The 22,651-nt window shown below is 47.6% G+C and overlaps 1 protein-coding gene across 4 annotated transcripts; it reads right to left on the reverse strand.

Annotated features, from left to right (window-relative positions):
- Positions 1-2,671: 2,671 nt before the first annotated feature.
- TSEN54 (tRNA splicing endonuclease subunit 54) lies at positions 2,672-18,337 on the reverse strand. 4 transcript variants are annotated; one of them, XM_005297488.5, is made up of 11 exons: positions 18,180-18,337; positions 17,194-17,358; positions 16,425-16,488; positions 16,188-16,271; positions 14,355-14,453; positions 13,233-13,285; positions 11,958-12,056; positions 9,766-10,415; positions 9,119-9,179; positions 7,919-8,035; positions 2,672-4,129 (listed from the first exon to the last, which is right to left on the reverse strand). In XM_005297488.5, the coding sequence occupies exons 1-11, from the start codon at positions 18,218-18,220 to the stop codon at positions 3,979-3,981; spliced, it is 1,584 nt and encodes a 527-aa protein (XP_005297545.2). In that variant the 5' UTR covers positions 18,221-18,337; the 3' UTR covers positions 2,672-3,978. The 4 variants fall into 4 exon arrangements, with proteins under 4 accessions (XP_005297545.2, XP_042697049.2, XP_005297546.2 ...); XM_042841115.2 differs by having other exon boundaries at positions 17,194-17,353; positions 18,180-18,303; XM_005297489.5 differs by lacking the exon at positions 16,188-16,271.
- Positions 18,338-22,651: the final 4,314 nt, after the last annotated feature.

Here is a 22,651-nt window from a genome sequence, read left to right on the forward strand (position 1 = left end):
ACGCCGCCAGCCTCGCCCCGTTTCCATCCGCGCCCACGGAAGCAAATAGCTACTAGGCTGCACCCCGTCCAGCACGAGCACGGACAGGGAAAAGCCCAGCACCCAGGGCCGGACCCTGGTCCCTGAGCCCTAGGGTGACCACATAGCTAGTGTGAAAAATCAGGACAGGGTGGGGAGTAATAGGCATCTATATAAGGTAGCGCCCCAAATATCAGGACTGTCCCTATAAAATTGGGACATCTGTCACCCTAACGGGCCCCCTCCAGTCTCACACCAGTATAACTGCCCTAGTGTAACTCAAGTATCAAAGGGGTAGCCGTGTTAGTCTGGATCTGTAAAAGCAGCAAAGAGTCCTGTGGCACGGTATAGACTAACAGACGTTTTGGAGCATGAGCTTTCGTGGGTGAATACCCACTTCTTCGGATGCATGTAACTCCTAATTCACACCGGTTTGAGATCAGAGCCAGGCCCTAAAGCAGGGGGTTACATGGCACAGGACAACTCAGCCCTAACTGCATGGTGCTACACACGTCTGCTAGGGTAAGGAAAGGTGCCAGGCAGAGTGTGGTCAACTTGGCATCTAACTAGTCTCCAAAAAGGAGGTAAAGGTAATTTCTGGTAATACACCAGCCCCTTCGCTCCCACCAGCCTTATTGCTTTCCCAGGCACATCTTTCTATTTAAAAAAAAAAATCTTTTACCCTCATCTTACCCACACCAACCACAAGGGAAATTAACTATACCGGGTAGATTGTGAGAAGGGGATGTACGCAAAAGGGGCTATCAAATGCAGCCAGCAAACTGCAACATCTCTTTGTAACAGTGATCTCAGGTGTTACTTTTGGATAGAGCACGTCAGACAAAAGGGATTTTTAACAATGTCCCTTCCCATCCACAAGGACAGTCAATTTATGGGGCACACGGTTGCACATCCCCACTTCACAATAAGGCATATGTTTAGGCTGACCAGATAGCAAGTGTGAAAAATCTGGACGGGGGTGGGGGGGTAATAGGTGCCTATGTGAGAAAAAGACCCCAAAATCGGGACTGTCCCTATAAAATCGGGACATCTGGTCACCCTACATATGTTCAAATCTATCCTGCATAAAAGATTCTTGCATTGTCCATAGGTGGAGAAAGCTGATTGGCTGATGATTAAGTAATGATTTATAATTATGCCTGTGATGAGTCAGAGACTTGGAGGTAGCTAGGCCACAGAGGAGACCTGAAGGAGGCAAAAGAAATAAAAGGGATTGAGAAATTTAGTTTCCACAGAATGATGGAGCTGAATGCACCATTCTTCTATGGGATTCTGTCCTTTTCATCTTGTTGTTTACAGACAGCTCCAGTAGTATGAGGACTGATGTGTTAGCATGAAAAGTGAAGCTAGACACAGGAAATGACCCTGCCTATCATTCACTTTTTTTTTTGTTTTGTTTTTGTAAACCTTTAGAGAAAGTTGGACACACTCTAGTCAGCACCCTTGGAAAGATCACATGGCTAGAAGCACCAGGATTGCTAGAAACATCAAGGTATGTGGTTTCATCACAATTTTGCTGAAGAGAACCCATGTCCTAATGTGAGGGGACATTAACTGGTCCAAAATACACGCTGTCATGCCACAATGCTGCAGAATGGCAGTCCAATGCCCAGTCATAACCTTTTTAGGTTGCAATGGTATGATGCTGCAACAGGCATTGACCCTATGGGACAAATTCCACAAAGTGGCCACTTTTCAGCTGTATTTCAAAAGAGATTATAATTAATATGCCCCTTTCTAGCCCCCTGCTGCAATGTCAGATTGTTCACGGGCAGGGGCAGGAAGAGAGTCTGGATATCCATCTGCTTTGTGCTCCAATTCTCATACAGACATCCAAAGCAGCTGAGCAATACAGCTAGTTTCTCAATCCTCCCCAAAGTGGTTATTCGATTGTACTGGTTTTGGGCTGAGTCAGAGAGTCTTGTCTACCCCAGTGAAACTCATCCCATAGCTCTTGTGGAGTCCATCAAATTTTGCCTTGGAAAGGAAAAGTAAGAAAGTGCAACTTTGAAGTCAATGGGAGTTGGGTCTGCTTAACTCCAGGGATAAATTTGGAGCTCTTTTTTGCTCTATCTGAGAACAGGCAGATCACAGAAGCTCTCCCGACACTGCCTGAAACATGCAAGAATGCTGAATGAGCAGAATGGAGCTGCCACCGACCTTGTCCAGCCCTTCACATCCCCCATGCACCTTCCTTATTTCCTTCTAGTGGCTAGGAAGGTGCATGCGGGGTACAAGAGAGAAAGAGGGTAAATATTAGTTCAGAACCCCAGCTGGAGCAAATCAGCATCTTCTCTACTGAAGTCAGTGCAGCTATGTCCACTTACACCAGCTGATGATTTGGGCCAACTTGTCAAACTAATCAGAGAGATACACAAAGCAATCAGGGCAAGAGCCTCTGCCATCACACTGTGGCACGTTTGGCACTACCCAAGGAAGAGGTGCCACGCTTACAGCAGCACAGCATTAGGATTCCATGCCCCAAGGACCGTGCATGGACTCACAGGGACTCTGGCTCTGTATGACTGCACTCAGTGACAGCGCAGTTCCACAGGCTGCCCTCTCACAGGACAAGGCACTACTGATCCATTTTCTCAGAAACATTAATAAATAAATACCCACACTCAGGGGCTTGCATTGTTGGAAAAGGCTTTTTTATTGCTTTAGCCTTCAACCCAAAAAACCCCCACCCAAACATTCTGTATCAAATAAAATGCATCTAAAACATTTGCTGTAACATTTCTTAAGAAAGCTGCACCCTGAGCACAATAGTGTTAGGAGTCCCTTTTAGCCACAGACCAAGACTTTCTGGCACTAGTCACATTGGCATTTTTGCATAGAAGTTAACGAAAGTTTGGTATCAGAAGATTCAGGGGGAGGGTTCCCATGCTGACGACAGCTAGAAGGCAATTGGGTGCTACCGTCAATGGTATAGGACAGTGATCCCCAACCTGGCACACTAGACCCACAGAACTACCAGGTTCAGCTCATGGGGAATTTGCAAGTTTAATCAGAGCTCCTCTCACTTGCAAGAGAGAGTGAGAAACATGTACCTGCATCCAGGAGAAAGGGCGTCAAATGGAAACAGGGGGTCACACTATTGCGATGGTGAGATGTCTTGACGCTGTGTGCTGTAGTTTTAATAGGGGATGACGCCATGTTGCAATGACACATCTCAACATAAACACCATAATACAAAGTTAGCATGGTCCTCTGGAGTGACTTCATGGCTCTCTGTGACTCCACTGGCTTACAAAGCAGCTCTATAAGGTTGAGGATCACTGGCAAGGAGCATTCGCCCAGGACTACGATCTCCTGCTGGCATACAAATACCAAGGCAAAGCCAGCATCATCATTTCTGTAACAGACTTCTGTTGCCTTGCCTTTATTTCTATCACACCAATTTCCTTGCTAAGGATTTTATTAGATGGGTGCTGGTGCAGTAGAGTAACAGAGGCTTGCTATACCATTGACTGACCTGGTTAGCTTATGAGTCAGATTGATCGACAGCAGTGGTTCTTAAACCATTCATATGTTGTATTCAGACTGGCCTAGCCCAGTGGTTCTCAGAATACCATGTGTGAATCTCCAGTGAAGTTTGTTCTAAAGGCCCACAAGGACTGAGAAAATGTCATGGGGAAGTGGTCCATAGGACGATAAGAGCTGGAGAACCAGTGGCTTAAAGAACAAAGCAGTGCACGCTCCAGCTAAAGCATAGAACATCATGCTTGTTTGTTTGAAGTGTATCTTGCTTTTACAAATGAGCTAGTTCCTAGCTGGCTGAGGCCTGGAGCAGTGGATAAGATGGTTATCCCTCCTGCATGCAGACTGGTTATCAGAGATTCTATTTGATATAATAGTCCATGAATCAGGAAATTAAGTCTTGAGTAAAGTCCCTCACCCTTTGCCCCAAAGCCATTTCTCCAAGGGATGGTAACTTCAGTTATAAATATCAACAGGCAGCTTGAACTCCTTGAAAGAGTAGAAAGCAATGTCTCCATTGTCCACCAGTGCAAAGACCACTGGGACATCCTCACTCTGATAGGCAAGCTGCTTCACTGCCCGCAGGGATGGGATCTGCTCGTCAAATCTGCAAAAGGAAGAAAGCCGGTCTTTCTCAAACCATAGGAATATTTACAAGGCCAGCCACCTGGTGAGCGTTGCTTATCAGAGACACCCACAGAGCAGCAAAAATACACTCCAAGACTCGGAAAAGGGCTTCCCTCATATTTAATATGAACATAAGAACAGCCATACTGGGTCGGATCAATGGTTCATCTAGCCCAGTATCCTGTTTTCAAACAGTGGCAGTGCCAGATGCTTCAGAGGGAGTGAACAGAACAGGGCAATTTATCAAGTGATCCATTCCTTGTTGTCGTTCCAGCTATTGATAGTCAGAAGTTTAGGGAAGCACATAATGTGGGGTTGCGTCCATGATCATCTTGGCTAATAGCCATTAATGGACCTATCCTCCATGAACTTATTTAATTCCTTTTTGAACCCAGTTATTCTTTGGCCATCCGTTGGCACCGAGTTCCACAGGTTGACTATGCGTTACCTGAAGAAGTACTTACATTGTTTTAAACCTGCTGCCTATTAATTTCATTGTGTGACCCCTAGTTCTTGTTACGTGAAGGGGAAAGAACACTTCCTTATTCACTTTCTCCACCCCATTCATGATTTTATAGACCTCCATCATATCCTCCCCCTCTCTTAGTTGTCGCTTTTCTAACCTGGATAGTCCCAGATTTTTTAATCTCTCCTCAGATGGAAGTTGTTCCATACGCCTAATCATTTTTGTTACCCTTCTCTGTACTTTTTCCCATTCTACTACACGACTAGAGCTCCATGCAATATTCAAGGTGTGGGCGTACGATGGATTTATATTGTGGCATTATGATATTTTCTGTCTTATTATCTATCCCTTTCCTAATGGTTCTTAACATTGTGTTAACTTTTTTGACTGCTGCTGCACACTGAGCAGATGTTTTCAGAGAACTATTCATGATGACTCTGAGATCTTCTTCTTGAGCAGCAACAGCTAATTTAGACCCCACCATTTAGTACGTATAGTTGGGATTATGTCTGGCAATGTGGAATACTCTGCGTTTATCAATATTGAATTATCTGCCATTTTGTTGCCCAGTCAACCTTTACAATCTTGAATAATTGTATCATCTGCAAACTTTGCCACCTCGCTGTTTACCTCTTTTTCCAGATCATTTATGACTGTGTTGAACAGCGCCTTGGGGACCCTGCTATTTACCTCTCTCCACTATGAAAAACTGATCCTTTATTCTACTAGGGCTGTCAATTAATCACTCATGCGCTTAACTCAAAAAAATTAATCACGATTAATCACAGTTTTAATTGCACTGTTAAACAGTAGAATACCAATTGAAATTTATTAAATATTTTTGATGTTTTTCTACATGTTCATATGTATTGTATTGAGTTGTAATTGAAATCAAACTGTATATTATTTTTGATTATCATTTTTACAGTGCAAATATTTGTAAACAAAAGAAATAATATTTTTCAATTCACCTCAAACAAGTACTAGTGCAATCTCTTTGTAGTGAAAGTGCAACTTACAAATGTATATATTTTTGTTATGTAACTGCTCTCAAAAACAAACCAATATAAAACTTCAGAGCCTACAAGTCCACTCAGTCCTACTTCTTGTTCAGTCAGTCACTAAGATAAACAAGTTTGTTTACATTTACAGGAAATAATGTTGCCCTCTTCTTATTTACAATGTCACCAGAAAGTGAGAACAGGCATTTGCATGGCACTTTTGTAGCCAGCATTGCAAGGTATTTACGTGCCAGATATGCTAAACATTCGTATGCCTCTTCATACTTTGGCCATCATTCCAGAGGACATGCTTCCATGCTGATGACGCTCATTAAAAAAAATAATGCATTAATTAAAATTTGTGACTGAACTCCTTGGGGGAGAATTGCATGCCCCCTGTTCTGTTTTACCAGCATTTGGCCATATATTTCATGTTATAGCAGTCTCGGATGATGACCCAGCACATGTTGTTCATTTTAAGAACACTTTCACTGTAGATTTCACAAAACGCAAAGAAGGTACCAATGTGAGATTTCTAAAGATAGCTACAGCACTTGACCCAAGGTTTAAGAATCTGAAGTGCCTTCCAAAATCTGAGAGGGACGAGGTGTAGGGCATGCTTTCAGAAGTCTTAAGAGAGCAACACAGAAACTACAGAACCCGAACTACCAAAAAAGAAAATTAACCTTGTGCTGGTGGCATCTGACTCAGATAATGAAAATGAACATGTGTCGATCCACACTACTTTGGATTCTTATTGAGTAGAACCCGCATCAGCATGGGCGCATGTCCTCTGGAATGGTGGTTAAAGCATGAAGGGACATATGAATCTTTAATGCATCTGGCACGTAAATATCTTGCGATTCCGGCTACATCAGTGCCATGAGAACACCTGTTCTCATTATCAGGTGACATTGTAAACAAGAACCGGGCAGTATTATCTCCTGCAAAATATAAACAAACTTGTTTATCTGAGCGATTGGCTTAACAAGAAGTAGGACTCAGTGGACTTGCAGGCTCTAAAATTTTACATTGTTTTATTTTTGAACACGTTTTTGTTTTGTTTTTTAACATAATTCTACATTTGTAAGTTCAACTTTCATGATAAAGAGATTGTACTTGTATTAGGTGAATTGGAAAATACTATTTCTGTTGTTTTTTTACAGTGCAAATACTTGTAACCAAAAATAAATATAAAGTGAGCACTGTACACTTTGTATTCTGTGTTGTAATTGAAATCAGTATATTTGAAAATGTAGAAAACATCCAAAAATATTTAAATAAAATGGTATGCAATTAATCGCACAATTAATTTGTTTAATCGCTTGACAGCCCTAATTCCTACCCTTTGATTCCTCTCTTTTAACCACTTGCTGATGCATGACAGGACCTTCCCTCTTATCCTAGAACTGCCTACTTTGCTTAAGAACCTTTGGTGAGAGATCTTGTCAAAGGCTTTCTGAAACCCCAAGTACATTATACCCACTGGATCATCCTTGTCCACATTTGTTGACCCCTTCAAAGAATACAATATGGGGAGACATGATTTCCCTTCACAAAAGCCATGTTAACTCTTCTCCAACATGTCGTGTTCATCTATGTGTCTAATAATTCTGTTCTTTATTACAGTTTCAACCAATCTGCATGGTACTGATCCCGCAATAAGTTTTAGGCAGGTGCAGCCCTATACCCATATGGAGCCGTTGGAGATTTGCACAGGCTGAGGGATCTGCTGCACAGGGCTCATTGCAGGACCAGAGCCAGAGGGTTAATATTCTGGTCCTTCTATTCCAGCTGCTACTTGCTTTGGGAGGGCAGTTACCAACAGCCTCCGTGAACCAGGACATGGTACCTCAGTTAAATAACTATATACTATTTCTTGTTTCTACTTAAATAGTGAGCTCTTTGGGGCACAGACAGTCTTTTTGTTCTATGTTTGTTCAGTGCTTGGCACAATGAGGTCTTGGGTCATGTCCGGGACTCTTTAAGTGCTATCATAATAAAAATACTAAATAATAATACCAGCACCATTTAGCTGCAATATGATGACAACCCAAAGTAAGGTCAGGGTCTGAGGCTGGGGTGGAGGGTGACCAGGCAACAGATTCCAACAAGGTGGGGGAGAAAATAGTGGGAAAACCTTGGCAGGGCCATTTTAAATGAAGACTGCCTGATAATCCAGCAAATATACAAGATCCTGCAGTCAGTAACTTTGCACTAGGGTTTAAATTTCCATAGCAGCACTTCAAATAATTGCACACAGAAGCACTCATTAATAACAGCCAGGGTACATGGCCAGTACCTCCGCACACACATCCTGGCATACGGCTTCCCAGGGTTGTTCTTCTTGAAGTTGGCAACTGCATCTGCTTGATACACACTGAAGTCTATCTTCATGCCCTCCGTATCCTCCTGCAGCCTGTAGGATGAGATACATATACATGCTCGGAATGACACATCACGGGACTCTGACACCTCCCAGGCTGCAGATGCATCAGAGCAAGGAGCGAGACAAAGTCTTTAAGTTGGCCTACCTAGGTCCTTTGCTTCCCAGGGACCATTTAGAATCTTCCTTCTTAGGCAAAACACCCAGTCCTGGAGTTATTCTGGAAAGGTCTGATCCAAAATCCATTTAAGTTAATGCAGAGACGCCCACTGATGTCAGTGGGCTTTGCATAAGGCCCTAAGTGCTTCATCCTGAAAGATGATGAGCCCCCATTACAAAGCAACTCCTTAACCACTAGCACCGTTTCCATGTGAAGTGGAGAACCACACACAGCTTCCCGATGCAATGCCTGTGCTCTAATGGGCCAGCTCCAGCACCCACACTTTGCATGCTACTCTCTCTCTGTGCCCCATGGTACAGGCACCACAAGCTGAGGTGCATAGTCCAATAGATCTAAATACAAAGCAGGCTGCTTGGACACCCATCTGCATCATAGCACTAGTCCAAACTACTAGAGTGCAATGTTTGTGTACTACAGACCTGTGCACAACCATCACACAACTCGTCCCAGATAGGAGCAGAGCCAGAAGGTCGGGGGATTAGATTTTAAAATCTCATTCAACTCCAGAGCCTGCAGCTGGGATGGAAGAGCATCCCAGCGACAATACACACATTGATGGAGCACTGGAAGCCTATGAAATTAGTAGGCCTCGATGCAGAGAGGGAATGTAAGGGATGAAAGGTTCACTGCAGTATGATGGACTTTGCCCATAAGAGCTTATACACCAGTGCTGTAATCAGCCTGGAACATAACTGATTTGCTGCTGGACTCTGCTGCAGCTCCTGCATGGTGACATGGCATTGCACGTACATGTCAGCCCCTCAGTAAGGATGTACCCAGCCCATGGGAGGAGCACTGGGAAGTACCTTTTGCTCCCATGCGCCAGGTACATTAGGAAGTTCTACAGCCACTGTGGAGAACACATCGCATGAGGAAGGACAATGTTTTGTTGAGTTAGACCCATCTTCCCTAGAATCTGCTGGCTCAATACTAACCGGGAGGCTCCATCCAGGATGTGGGAAGGCTGCAGCACACTGATCTGCTGGAGGACAGCAGCTGGTGGAAGAAACAGGAAAGGTTCAGACTCTTTAGTTCAGTCTGTGAGGTCTTCTTTACACTCACGCACAGCGCAGGTTAGACTTGGAGCGCTCCTGCACCTCCCCTCCTTCGACAAGGCAGCTACATCACCCTCTCCTCCTCTTGCTACTTCAATGATTTTTACTTCCCCTGTCTCCTCTCCTTAACTTGCCTGGGCAAATACACACCCTCAGTGCCAGCAGGGACTGCCCTGCTCCCCCCTAATTCCAGATGGAAAACAGCCTAATATGTCACAGAAGGAGAGATGAAAAGTGCCGTCTAGTCTCTCCCCTGGCCAGTGCAGGGCCATTCCATACTCTGCTCGTCCAGGCCGATGCCATGAGGCTTCCTCTGCTTCCCATAGGTAACTCTTCCCCCTCACAGTTAGGATGTTTGTTCTGATATTCAGCCTACATTTCCCTTCCTTCTGTTCCCTCCAATTGCTCCCTGGTGGCCCATGGTGAGCAATCCTTCCCCCACACATACTCACAAAGGGTCATGACACCCCCATGTGGGTCACTGATTGGCCAAGATGTGTTAAGTTCTTTTCTCCCAGGTCAGATACCTGCTGAGGCCGCTTGATCCGGCTTCACCAGCGGGGTGACAGGCTGGTCCCACAGATGCGAAGGCCGCCTCCCTGCCCTCCGCTGTCTCCTCTGCTTCAGAAGCTCCTTGTATTCCTGCCAGTTGGAGCAGCGCCTCACCTCCCTGTCCGCATTGACACTGCTCTTGTATCTGCTCTCCCTCTCCCGCTGCTCCCGCTCCTTCCGTGTCAACTTCTCACGCTTCTGGTTGACCAGCTTGCGCCAGCGGGTGGCGTTGGCCTCCCGCCCAGCTACGTTCTCTGGGAGCAGTCTTTCGTCAGGCTGTGGCAGGAAGGTGTGTGGGCAGTCAGAAGCCATGTTGGGGAAGGCGATTCTGGTGAAGTCCCAGCGGGGCAGGTGGGTGCCACTGCAGCTGTCCCCAGCAGCCTTCCCATAGTCTCCAGCCTGAGCTTGTGAGTGACTGGGGGGCTTGCTGAGTTGTACTGCATCAGTGGGAACTTGGGCTGACTCCCCCTCTCCACTGGCAGGATCGGACTCTTTTGACTTCTCTGACAAACAGCTCCCCCCAGAGGCTGGGTGACTGGGACCGCCACAGCTGCCACTGGCCTTTTCTGGGGTCCCTTCACCTTCTGGAAGATTCCCAGATGCCTTCGGTTTCTTGTCTTGTAACCTTAAAACAGAAAAAGGGGCTAAATTTAGAATTTTGCTCCCTCAAAGTCCTTTCAGCAAATTTTGCCCCCCTCCATGGGTAACAAAAAACAGTGTGGTCCCTGAGCATGAGAAGGGAAGAAGGCTAGGATACTGGGAGCCCAGGAAGGGGCCTGCACACGCTCATTAACAGGCTCTTCCTTAGAACTAGGGTCTTTTTGCTTGCGTGAAGTATTCTGCAGCATTTTGGTGCTTCTCAGAGTGATGGATGGATAGTGCTGGCTAAAGACAAACACAGACGCAGAAAATGCAATGCAAGTGTCCCACACAGCTCTGTAAACGCACCACAGTCCTGACCTAGGGCACCCCCTGCTATTCCCATCTTGGTTCCTCCTCACACAGTTCTGCCCATGCCCTCAAGCCTGTCCGGCAGCCCCCACCTCTGCTATTCCAGCCCTGAGCAAGCACTGACAAATGTACCAATGGAATGGAGTGGGTTTAAAACACAGATATAAAATTCTCCAGGCTGAAACTGTTACACAAGATTTGATCCCAGGTCTCCAGACCTGAAAGGCTAGTTCATAAGTCCACGGTTTTACCTCTAATGGCTTTCTGAAATTGCATCATAACTCCTACTGCACTGTGTTTGAAAGATACTTCCGCACCAGGAGTGACCTGGACTGATTATTCTGCCCTTCTCTGTTTCTAAGTCTGTGGTGCCACCTACTGCTAATTGTGTTAATAAATAATAATGTACTATTATTTGCATTATGGTAGCATCTCCAGGCTGCCATCATGGACGCCCTTGTTCTAGGCGCTGCACAAACACAGAACAAAAAACCTGGTCCCTGCCCTAAAGCACTTAACCGTAGCGGAATTAACACTAGAAGGCTTCTTCTTCAGTGGCTGCTGATCAGTCCTTGTTCGGAGCTCCTTTAATGGTGCCTTATTTCTTTAGATGTGAAAAGGAGAGAGAGGAGTTTCCTGCAATTTGCTTCTAATACAGAGACCTCTCTCTTTCCATTCAAGGATCTCAGAAACCGACCACCATCAGCAGATGGGACTAACCAGACAATCTTCCCCCAGCTCAGTTCAGCCCTCGTGAAGAGTGGATGTGATAAGGGGGATGCATTGCAAAGGGTCACTACAACGATCCCTGCAGTGTTTGGGTGGAAATGAAACAGCTGCTTTCAGGCAATTTACCTGGAGATGTTGTAGTGACATAGTTAGGTATGAGCCGGGCTCGAAGACAACACTGGAGGAAGAGGGGGCATGGGGAGGGGAAGAAAAGCCATGAATGCATCCGTTGTAAAAGATGTGTTGTGAATTGATCGGGATCTGATCACTTGAATGCTGTTTCCAATGACATTCGGTCAGATTACTAAACTCAGCACCAGCACCCTAGACGGCTTGCAGGGACCAACAGGATGAGGATGGTGGGGATCTGTTTGTTTTTTGCCCTTAGATGGAATGGGCAGCAAGCAACATTTTTAGCTGTGGCCCAGAACATGGGGAATGAGTTAGTCCATGAAGGGCTTGCCACAATGTGTCTGTTTTCCTTTACCAGGGGCTGGAGCTCCTCTTCCTTTTGTGATGGCGTTTCCCAGAGCTCTTGCAATAACTGTCCAGGTTCAGCTGCCTCTCGTATTGAGATGGGACAGCACTGTAATGAGGCAGAGAGACAAACGGATTGAGGGAGAGAGAGATTGGCAGTGTTAGAAAAGCTCGTCCAATTAAAGCCATAGGAAAATGTAACGGCAAAAGCTTCTCACTGGGTATGGAAACTGCTGCAAGGACTAGGCCAGCAGAAAGAATCTCCCCACCCCGGAGTCACTTGTCCAGTCCCTTTACTCACATCCACCCACTTCCCAGCTGAACAATAAGAAAGTGTTGTATCGTTTCTGGTGCAAAATCCTTGAAGTGCCGGAATGCAAGGCACACTCAGAGGCTGCTCCACTTCATCTGAGCCAATGGGATGGGGGGATGCATGTCTCAAGGCTCAAATGTGGGATGCTTACATGGAATTAGAGCATCCAAGAGGTTAAAGGGAAAAAACCCTATAGGGTCCCGAGGGCTGAAGAGCCTCAATTCAATCAGTTGATTTATCTGTGATATCTCTATAATGGGAAGAAGGGGGGAGCCACCTGCAGGTCTCAGTGACTATTATTTATTATATTTATAGCAGGAGCAGCTAGGGGCACTAGTAGTTATGGATGAGGGCCCCATAGTGCTAGACAGTGTACAGACAGCAAACAAAAAGAGCCCGCAGACAGCTTACAAGGTAAGTGCTGCAGATCACAGTAATGCTACCTCATAATATACTTACTATTCTTATTTGTATTATGGTAGTGCCTACAGGTCCCAAACAAGATCAGGGCCCTATCATGCCAGGTGCTGTACAAACACAAATCAAGAGACAGTCCCTGCTCCAAAGAGCTTTTAGTCTAACTAGGCCAGACAAATGTCCAGAGGCACAGGAAGGTGAAGTGACTTGTCTAAGATCACAGCAGGTCAGTGGCAGAGCTGGGAATGGAATCCAGGTCTCCTGACTCCCAGCCCACCGCCCTGTCCATTGGACCAAGCAAATGATAATACATTCCCTGAGGCTGAGGCACCGTTGAATGTTTAAAGCCAAGGAACAGATAGTATGAGGGGAAGAGGAATGATCATGGCTTCCACCATACAGGTGAATTACTGGCTCAGCTCAGGCTTCATCTGCCAACTAAGAATGACATCTAGAGATTCCCAGACCCCTACAAAGATTTCTAGGCTTCGTGTGCTGGAGCAGAGGATCTGAAGAAGCAAGCGGGAAGGGGTGAGGAAAGGAAAAGCCAGATACCTGGGGCAGAATCTCAGCACAATGTAACCCAGTCTCTTCAAGTGGCTGAACACCTTAAAAGAGCAAAGAAAACCAAGAATGTTAAATGATCACCTTAAAAAAAACCCTCTGTTTCATATGGCAAGCTGATTTAGATACTATCTGAATGGCTGATTCAGACCGAAGACAGCTAAGCATAGAGTGTGCCTAGTCTCCAGCATTCTCCTCCACAAAAAGTACAAGAGAGATCATATGGGTAAAAATTCATTAGATGCCAAAGCACCACAACTCTAGCTGGGATTCTGCATGGCTTGAGAGCCAGCATAGCTGTGGGAGTGATCATCCACATGGAGAATCTGACTGTATAAATGCCCAGCTTGCTACAACCACCCAAAAAGTGCCAAATGCCTCCTTGGCCTCCAGTGATACAGTGGTGGAATGTTCACTCCCCATGAGACTGAAGGAAAGAGAAGGGACTTTGTATGGTTTGTACTTAGTGCAAACTTGAGTGATCAGGAGGAGTACGGGGATCACAGAGATCCCATGTTTGCCTCTAACATCCTGCACTTCAGAAATCTGAAGCTCTCTGTGCTGCTGCCATAGCTAGTGTTTTCCTAGCAATGGGCAAGAGCCAGCAGCAGAGGCAAAACAGGCATAATCCTTGCCAGATTCACGCTGCTATTCTTTCTGGGCATAGAGGGGAGCTGGTCTTCTGAGGAAGGATTCAATCTTTGCCTTTGCTGCTGCTGCAGAATAAGAGACTGCTTTGCTTTGCTTTGCCCTGCCCTCTGTGCCCCGAGCAGATCACACCTCTTGGTTCCACAGCAGGAGCAGCACAGTGAACAAATGGCTATGATCAGGTTAATTTAGTTCTGATGCTGCTTCTGTGTATGCCACTGGGTAAAGCTCTGTGCAATCCTAGAATAGGAGAGATCCCAGGGGAAAGGGGAGAACCAGAGCCAGAGGATAACAAAGGAGACAACTGCTTAGCTGAAATGGGAAGACCAGTGGATGAAAGGGGTGTGAAATAAATTCCACCCCCTCCCTAAATTGTAGCCTCCCACCACCATTTGAATGGGTGGGTTGTACCCACCCCTTACCCACTGTAATAATCACCACTGGTGTCAAATCCTTTGTGCATACCTGGTACTGTAGCAGGCTCACCGTCCCTTGGGACAGCAGGGTCTCATAGGCTTCTTGTATGGACAAGGGCAGGTCCCTGTAAAAGAGCTGAATAGAGCCCTGAAAAACAGAAGCTTGGGTTTAGGAACCACAGGTTGCAGGAAACCAGTACTGCAGGGTCCATGCCCATTCCTTCCTTGTGGTCTCAATAGCTGGTCCCAGCATCCAGCTGCTTTTGACTCAAACTCCAGCTTGGTGCTTCTTAAGTATCAAATTATTTTCATGCAACTTCTCTCCTACAAATCTGTGATGCCGACTTATTCTCAAGTGCACAGTGGCTCGCTCCCTCTATAATGGGTCTAATGGGGTGGAGTTAGCATTGGTCAGCACTGCAACAAAACTTACTAAGCTGGGCCTTCCCATGCAAGCACACACATTGCTGTAGCAACAATGAGGAGTCCTTGTGGCACCTTGGAGATTAACAAATTTATTTGGGCATAAGCTGTGTATTCATTGTGTATACATTGCTATGTAATCAAAAAATAACTAGCAATAACCTGGACTAGCTCTTGAGATACGCTGAGCACCCACAATCCCCAATCACTTCAGAGGTGGCTATGGGCACTCAGATTCCCTCAGCCTTAGTCCCTCTAATGTTGGAGCCTGCTTGTTAGCTAATTTTAAGCTAAACCTCTCCCACCTTGATTTGTTTGCCCACAAAATACCAAGTTACCAAGCACTAGGAAACATGCCTTCCCCATGAAACGGGGTAGATGCATCTTACAGGTCTTTTCTGTCTCTAAAACCTACTTGATTTTGTGCCCAGCGGCCAACTGCACAATTTCATTTTCAAATCAGGCCATTTATGATCTCTAGCCCTTGGCAAATCACAACCCCAAGGCAAAAAAGCCCTTGAAATCAGAGTTTGAGTGAGACCATCTGCTGTCCTGAATCCAACAGTTTATCAAAACAAAACAAGCGCATCTTTAGACTTGAATAGATGGTCTTGAGCGGATACGATTTCTCAATGGCAAGACATAAGCCCCTCAAGATCAGAGAATGCCAACCCAGCCTTAACTGGGAGCATCAGGGCTGAGAATTCTCCGGGCAAAGAAAAAGAAACTGGTCTCTTCGCTCTCAGTCCTCTTTGACTTTCTGTTTGGCAATGTATGCCAGAAAGGGAGGGCCAGGCATTTAACCACAGAGCAAGTACAGCACTGGAAACACAGGTACATGCATCTCACACACCAATACCTCAGCTGCCTCACCTGGAGGGGACTGATTAGGTGCCTAATATCCCACATCATCTACAGAGTTAATAAAGGACACATTTTGTTCCAAAACCACAAAGGATTATGCACCAGGATATAAATATATGATTTTGTTCCACAAATAAAGCCCTGGGCAGTGCTGGCCCCTAAGCAAAGGCGTGTCCTGTGCATTTCACACAGTTATTTATTTCCTTGTACTGCAGGCGGTAACCCTAATAATGAAAGACTTGTTGCACCAGAGCATGAAAGGGATGGCAGCTACATTAGGGCATAGGCTCTTCTTTGAACCAGTGGCCTAGAGTTGAAAGGTTTTGTATCTCATCACCTACAGCCAGTCCCTCAGGAATTAGGCTTTTTGAAGACAATCGTTTATTCAGATTGTAGTAGAGACCAACATGTGCCATGTGGTTTCAGACTGTGTCCTGAGGGGCATACACAAGTGGAGGATCTTGAACTACTGAGAAGGATGAAGGATCTACTGCAGGTTCCCTAATACTCTCTCTGCCTTCCCAGCTACTATTGCTCCTGCAATGGTGTTATTCAAAAAGAATCCACTGCCCCGAAGCCTGGGCATCCTACTCACGCATTCCAGTAGATAGAGGGCTTCCTCTGGCAGCAGGCACTGTTTGCCATGCTCTGTGAACCCCATAGTGTGCCAGAACTTCCCCTGGGAACAAAAGGATAAATCTGTGATGTGCTGGGGCCATCCCCTGCCCAGAGCCAGGCTCTCTCCCACACTGGGACACAAATTAAAAATCAGACAATCTGCATTTGCCAGCAGGAGGCGACAATGTCAAACTCATAGAGCATCGCCACTTACCGCAGGGGATTTCAGCTCCACGATGCCCTCTCGTGGCTTCCATTCAGCTCTCACCAAACTTCCCCTGAGAAGTTAAAAAAACAAACACATATCAGTAGACATCAGCCCCCCCTTCATTTTTTCCCCCCTCAATGTAATGATTTAACAAATCTTTCTCTCCATCAGCCTGTGAGAATGCAGCAGGGTAGGAAGTTGCAAACTTCCAGAGGGCATTCTTTGAGGCTAAAAGTGCTCCTGCCAGAAATGCTGCCCATCTGAGCCCACAGTGTAATGTACAATAACATTCTGCAGCTCCTGAAATCGCTCTACACTGCGGTCTCCAACACACAGAGCAAAGCACATGCTCTTGTAGGGGGCGTTTTATAACTGCAGAGAGGGAGCAAAGAGCAACTTGGCAGGAGGAGTGTGGCTCTAAAAGGATGTGCATTTTAGTGACTGGGAGACAGGAGTCTTGGTTCTGTCATGGGCTTGCTGTGTGTGCAGAGATAAGTCATGTCAGCTCTCTGCCTCAACTACCCCATCTGTAAAATGGGAAGATGTTGATAACTCACAGGGATGCTATAAGGCCTTAATATATTCCTGCAAGAGCCTTGACTGAACAGTGCTATAGAAACCGACTGTACTATCAGCATGAATAGATCATTAGCATCCAGGGCATGACTTCTCCCTCATGCACTCTGTCACTCTGATCGTCCTGACAGTCAGCAAGAGCCCCAAGGGCAGTGCTGCCACTGAGGAACAGGATCTCTGCCCAGATGAAGGGACTTACAGCCTCTCCACGCGCTCCTCTGCCAGGAGCTGCCAGTGCTCCTCCCGACACCGGTGCAGCCTCTCTGCCTGCTCTTCCGAGCTATCAGGGATGAAGTCCTTCTGTCCGTGTGAGTGCTGAGGAACCTTGCGGTCACGCGTCCGAGCTGCCAGCAGCTCAGCTGGGCTGGGGGAAATGAAATGTTAGGAGAATATTTGGGCTGCAGTTCCTTTCCAACAAAGCTCCTGCTGCTTGATGCTGCAGGCCCAAAAGGGGGGCAGGGGAATGCTGGGCACTGTCCACCTCCCTCTGGCTGGCTCAGGGGGTTGATCACAAGCTTGCCTTCCTCCTCCAAGGGGCAGAAACCAAACACTCCCAGGTGACGGTTCTTTGTGAAGGGCTTTTGTACACCAAGGGGGTGTCGCAGCTGAGTGCCCAGCACGCAGGTGTCTGTGTCACAACATTCACACCTGGCACCCGGCCCCTTGTCTGGCACTGGGAGCCAGGAGGCCAAGGCACTGAGCTTAGCCTATGGCCACACAGAGAATGGTTCCGCAGGTCGGGGTTGAAGCGCGCTGGCAGGGGGAGCTGCCCACGCTGGGCACCTGCTCTGGGGCTGCGGTCTGCAGGGCTGCCCAGGTCCCTGCGCCAGGCCCACTGCCAAGGGACAACAGATTTCAGCCAAGGTCCAAACACAACAGCATGTCACGGGGAAGGAGACTCCCTCCCTGCTGGAACGGGGGCTCCTTCCCTACGGGCTGCCTAGGCCTCTGGGGGACCCCCACAAGGGCCCCACCCTGCGGGGGCGACGGGGCGCTGGCCCTTTATCGGTCCCCTCCTCCACACACGTGTGTGTGGGGCCGACACTTGCCCTTTAACCCCCCGCCTCCCCGCAGTGCCGGGGCGTTCGCAGCAGGGAGGCGCGGGCTGAGGTGCTGCCCCTTTAAGGGCCCCTAGAGCCCGACTGCCCAGCGCAGGCCGGCCCCCCGCCCCCCAGCTGCCTGTACCTGAAGAGGCGGCCCGCGCGGGGCTCCAGCTCGGGCTCCATCCGGCGGCTCGGCTCGGCCAGGCTCCGTCTTCCCCTGCCTGCCGGCAGAGCTCCGCGGGGTCCTAGTGCGGCACGGATACCGGGCGAGGAGGCGCTTCCTCTGGGTCCTAGCGCGCCTCAAGTACCTGAGCTCTACCAAGAGCCAGACCGGGCCGGCCTTGAGGGTCGCAGTGGCCAGGCTGCCGGCCTTAGAGCGCCCCTAAGCGGCCGAGCCAGCTCACGGTGCTCCCTGCGAGAGCCACCACAGCCTAACACCATCCTCCAGGGAGCCAAGACCCTCAGCTGCAGATGGGGGCCCCCTAGACTGGGCTGCCCCTCTGGCCCTGCCCATTCCCTGAGCCCACATCCCAGGGAGTGCTGGGGGTGAGAAGTTAGAGGCGAGCATGCATGCCAGTGTCTTTGGCTCACGCTCACATGTGGGCTTATACCCATCTATGCATATTCATGCACAGTACACAGAGTCCTGCACAAAGGCATCTCAGGCTCTGTGTCTGTCATGCACACTCACATGTGACGATTTGCACAACTACATTTTGCATGCACGCTCACAGATGGATATATTCATCCCTTTGCATGCCTGCAAAGCAGCATGACTCATCACATGCTCACCACTAGAAGGATCTGTGAGGTCAGACCCATTATAGTGAGGCCTCACAGCCCCCCTCTTGAAAATACATGATAATCGATATCCCCGCCTTATAGAGGGGGAGCAGCTAAAGATTGTGTGGTTGATACGTCACGGCCTCACATTTGTTGCAGTCACTGATGCCCATGCAGAGTGAGTGCAGAATACTACCACATCAGCATTCTCCCCTCACACCAGTGGTCATGTCTTACCCCAGGTCACTGAGGTATAAACAACTCCACAACATGCAAGGTAGTGGAACATCAGGTCCTGAGTGAGCAAAGCTTGTAAGATTAACAAGCCTGTTGCAGCAAAATCAGGACAAAGCCCACATAAAAGGGCTTGATCACACTCCTATTAAAGACAATTGACTTTAATGGAAGCAGGATCAGACCCAGCATTTTCCCAGTGACACGACTGTGGTCCATGGTGAATTTATTTCCTCGTAATCAAAGTAATCTTGACAGAATTAGGTGCTCCGGACAGATTGGAAATGTGAAAAGTCAGCATCTGTATGGTGCTTCACCAGCTCTTGACAAGCTATTTTTTTCAAGAATTGTTGACAATCCTTGAGGAGAGAGTGATAATTTGAAAGTAATTTCTTAACCCCTCTCATCAACTGGCAATAATTTAGCAATTCCACAAACAGATGGTATATTCCTGCTACTTAATGAAAAATTATACAAAGTGGTCAAAGGCAAGTAAACTGAGCCTGCAGCCAAATTTGAGGGAGGAGGGGATATCAAAGGTCTTGTTTCCTATAGATTTAGTTAACTCTATTAATACCAGTTTTGTAGTTTGCTGAGCCCTTCTCTGTTATCAAACATTTCAGGGCCATTAGGAGGACTGATGTGATATATCCCCCCTGAATCTAGGATTTCATCAAATCTCAAACTAAGCAGGGTTCAGTCTAGTGAGTTTGGATGGGAGACCTCCAAGGAAAACCCAGGCACTGCAAGAAAGGGTTTTAGTCATTCAGTAGGTGGCACTGTTTCTTCTATGTCAGCACTATACCAAGGCTTCATTGGTGGATGCTGGATGCACTGTGATACAAATGAGACATAAAACTGAAGTCCTCGTTGCTCTTAGGGCTTGTCTTCACTGCTAAAAAGCTATGGTTTTTACCTTGGGTTAACTAACTAATGCTATCCTGAGGTAAAACACAGTGAAGACAAGTTCCTTTAGGGCGGGAGGGGGATCAGGGCTGGGGGTTGGGGTGCGGGAAGGGGTGCAGGCTCTGGGGAGGGGCTGCAGATGAGGGGTTTGGGGTGCAAGAGCGTGCTCTGGGCTGTGATTGAGCAGTTTGGAGGATGAGATCAGGGCTGGGGCAGGAGGTTGGGAGGCGGGGAGAGGCTCAGTGGTACATGTCCCTTCTCCAGCTACTACCCAGAGGGCACAGCCAGGGGGCTCTGCACACTGCCCCATCTGCAAGCACTGCCCCTGCAACTCCCATTGGCTGCGGTTCCTGGCCAATGGGAGCAGTGGGTGTGGCACTTGGGGCGGGTGCAGCGTACAGAGCAGAGCTCCCTGCTCCTACACATAGGAGCTAGAGCAGGGCCATGCTACTGCTTCCGGCTCCCAACCCTACTCCCTGGCTGGAATGGGGCAAGTGCCAGACCCCTCTCCCCAGCAGGAGCTTGAGGGCCATAGTTTGCCCACTCCTGCTTTAGACACAGATCCTAGGAGGGAGTGGCAGAGGCCTAGATGAGGAGTCAAAAGCTTTTGGAGGGTTGAGGTAAAATAGCCTGCTCTGGGGAATGGCCTAGACAGACAGAAGCAGTGTAGACCGTGGTCCGCCCTAGGAACCAGTATAGCAGCAAGTCTTGGGTGGAGGAGGAACAGCCCCCTTCATAGGTCAGGGCCATGGTTACCCAACTTCTGACAAAAAGAGCCCCCCTTCAGGAAAACAAACCCAACTGTGCCCCTTCTGTGTACCCATGGTCCTGTAGACATTTTCTGGGTTCTTTTCTTTCTCCCCCAAGGCCAAGTTAGGTGGGTTTTGGGGGGGGGGGTGCCCATGCTTTGAGTAACATAGGAAAGAATAGCTAATACCATTCTTATATGTTCTGGTGAGCAGTGAAATAGTTAATAATGTTGACAATTAAGGGATCATAACTAGCACCTGAGTTACCACCCACTGACTGGATTAGGGCAGTTTACACTTCAGAGCTATAGTTTCTGACTGGGGCAGATACTGCTGCATTGGTTACCTTCAGTTCACGTTGTGAAGGATTTCTTCACAACCCTAACAGCTAGGGATTAGCTCTCTCTCTGAAATTGAAGCTGTGACTAGAGATCCACTGAAAAGTCTGTCTGTTCTTTCTCCTCTATTCCTCCTTCCCTTCCCTTCCTCCTGCCGGTCCAGTGTGTGTGGGGGTAAACCTCACAATCCAGTAAGCACTGAGATAGGATCCCTGGACAGGGGCCTGTACTGGAGGGAGAATACAGGCCCTCCTACAATGCCCCCTAGTGAGATGTGATTATGACCCCTGAACCTATCACCAAAGGGCAAAAGAACAAGGAACTGCTTCTCCTGGACTAGGGTAAAAGCTAATTGGTGGAGCCTTGTGTCAATAGCAGCAAAGGCTGTGAGCTGGAAAGAGCCAAGGAAGCATTTCATTCTTCTGCTTGGGACTTCTTTTACTCTGAAAAGGGGGACTCTGATTTGCCTGGAGGGACAAAGAAGTAAAATCACCAGCAACAAGCCTAACTATCAGGGGAAATTGAGCCACCCCTGACTTGACTTCAGACTAGGTAAGCCATGATTTACACTCCTCCTTCTTCCTTGACATGCTAAACCTTGAGGTGATAAACCAGTGAAAATAGAATATAGGGTTGGAAACATGACAATTCTTTTGTAAAAGCAAAAGCTTATTAATGGTTCTTCCACCCCTACCTTACAGTGAAAAGAGAACTGTATTTTCCTTATGTTTTGGGAGGACCCGCAGATCCTTTCACGGCTGTAAAGGGATTTGCTGCTGATGGCACAAAGGCCACTGCAGAATCCCTCCCATGCAGCTGCCTGCTGAAGAGTCAGTGTGGTTTTCGGTGGTTTAATAGGCATAGGACTGAAAACAAGGGACTCCTGTATTCTAATCTCAGCTCTGGTAAATTGACTCCCTCTGTGGCTCTAGGCAAGCTACTTCACCTTCCTGCTTTAGTTTTCTGGTCTCTCTAAAATGGAGATAATCATTACCTGCCTCACATGGGGAGCAATTAGTTAATGTCTGTAAAGTGATATGCGTGTGCAGATTCACCAGAATCACACACAGTCCCTAGTGCAGTGGTTCTCAACCAGGGTCCAGGGCCCCCTGGCGGGGCCACAAGCAGGTTTCAGGGGATCCATCAAGCATGGCTAGTGTTAGATTTGCTAAGGCCCACGGCAGAAAGCTGAAGCCCTGCCACACAGGACTGCAGCCCGGTGCCCTGAGCTCCAGCACCCGGGACTGAAGCCGAAGCCTGAGCAACTTAGCTTCACGGGTGCCCCTTGTGGTGTGGGGGCCCGGGCAGTTGCCCTGTTTCCTACCCCTTAACACTGGCCCTGGCTTTTATATGGAGGAAAAAAAGGTGGTTGTGGCAGAGGTGGGCCGTGGCGTTTTTATAGGATGTTTGGGGGGTGGAGGAGGCTCAAAGAAAAAGGTTGAGAACCCCTGCTCTAGTGGCTGGGAGTGTAGAGACTTTTAAACTATTTTATTTGGGCAATTTTGTCTCTTGCAAAAATCTTCTAAATGTGTGCAGTTGTGTGCAGACTTTAGTACAACCAGCTGGGGCAGGGAACTTCAGGCTCTGTCCTTCCACAGACTCCA

This window comes from Chrysemys picta, chromosome 12 (genome assembly GCF_011386835.1).
Source record: "Chrysemys picta bellii isolate R12L10 chromosome 12, ASM1138683v2, whole genome shotgun sequence".
NCBI lineage: Eukaryota > Metazoa > Chordata > Testudines > Emydidae > Chrysemys > Chrysemys picta.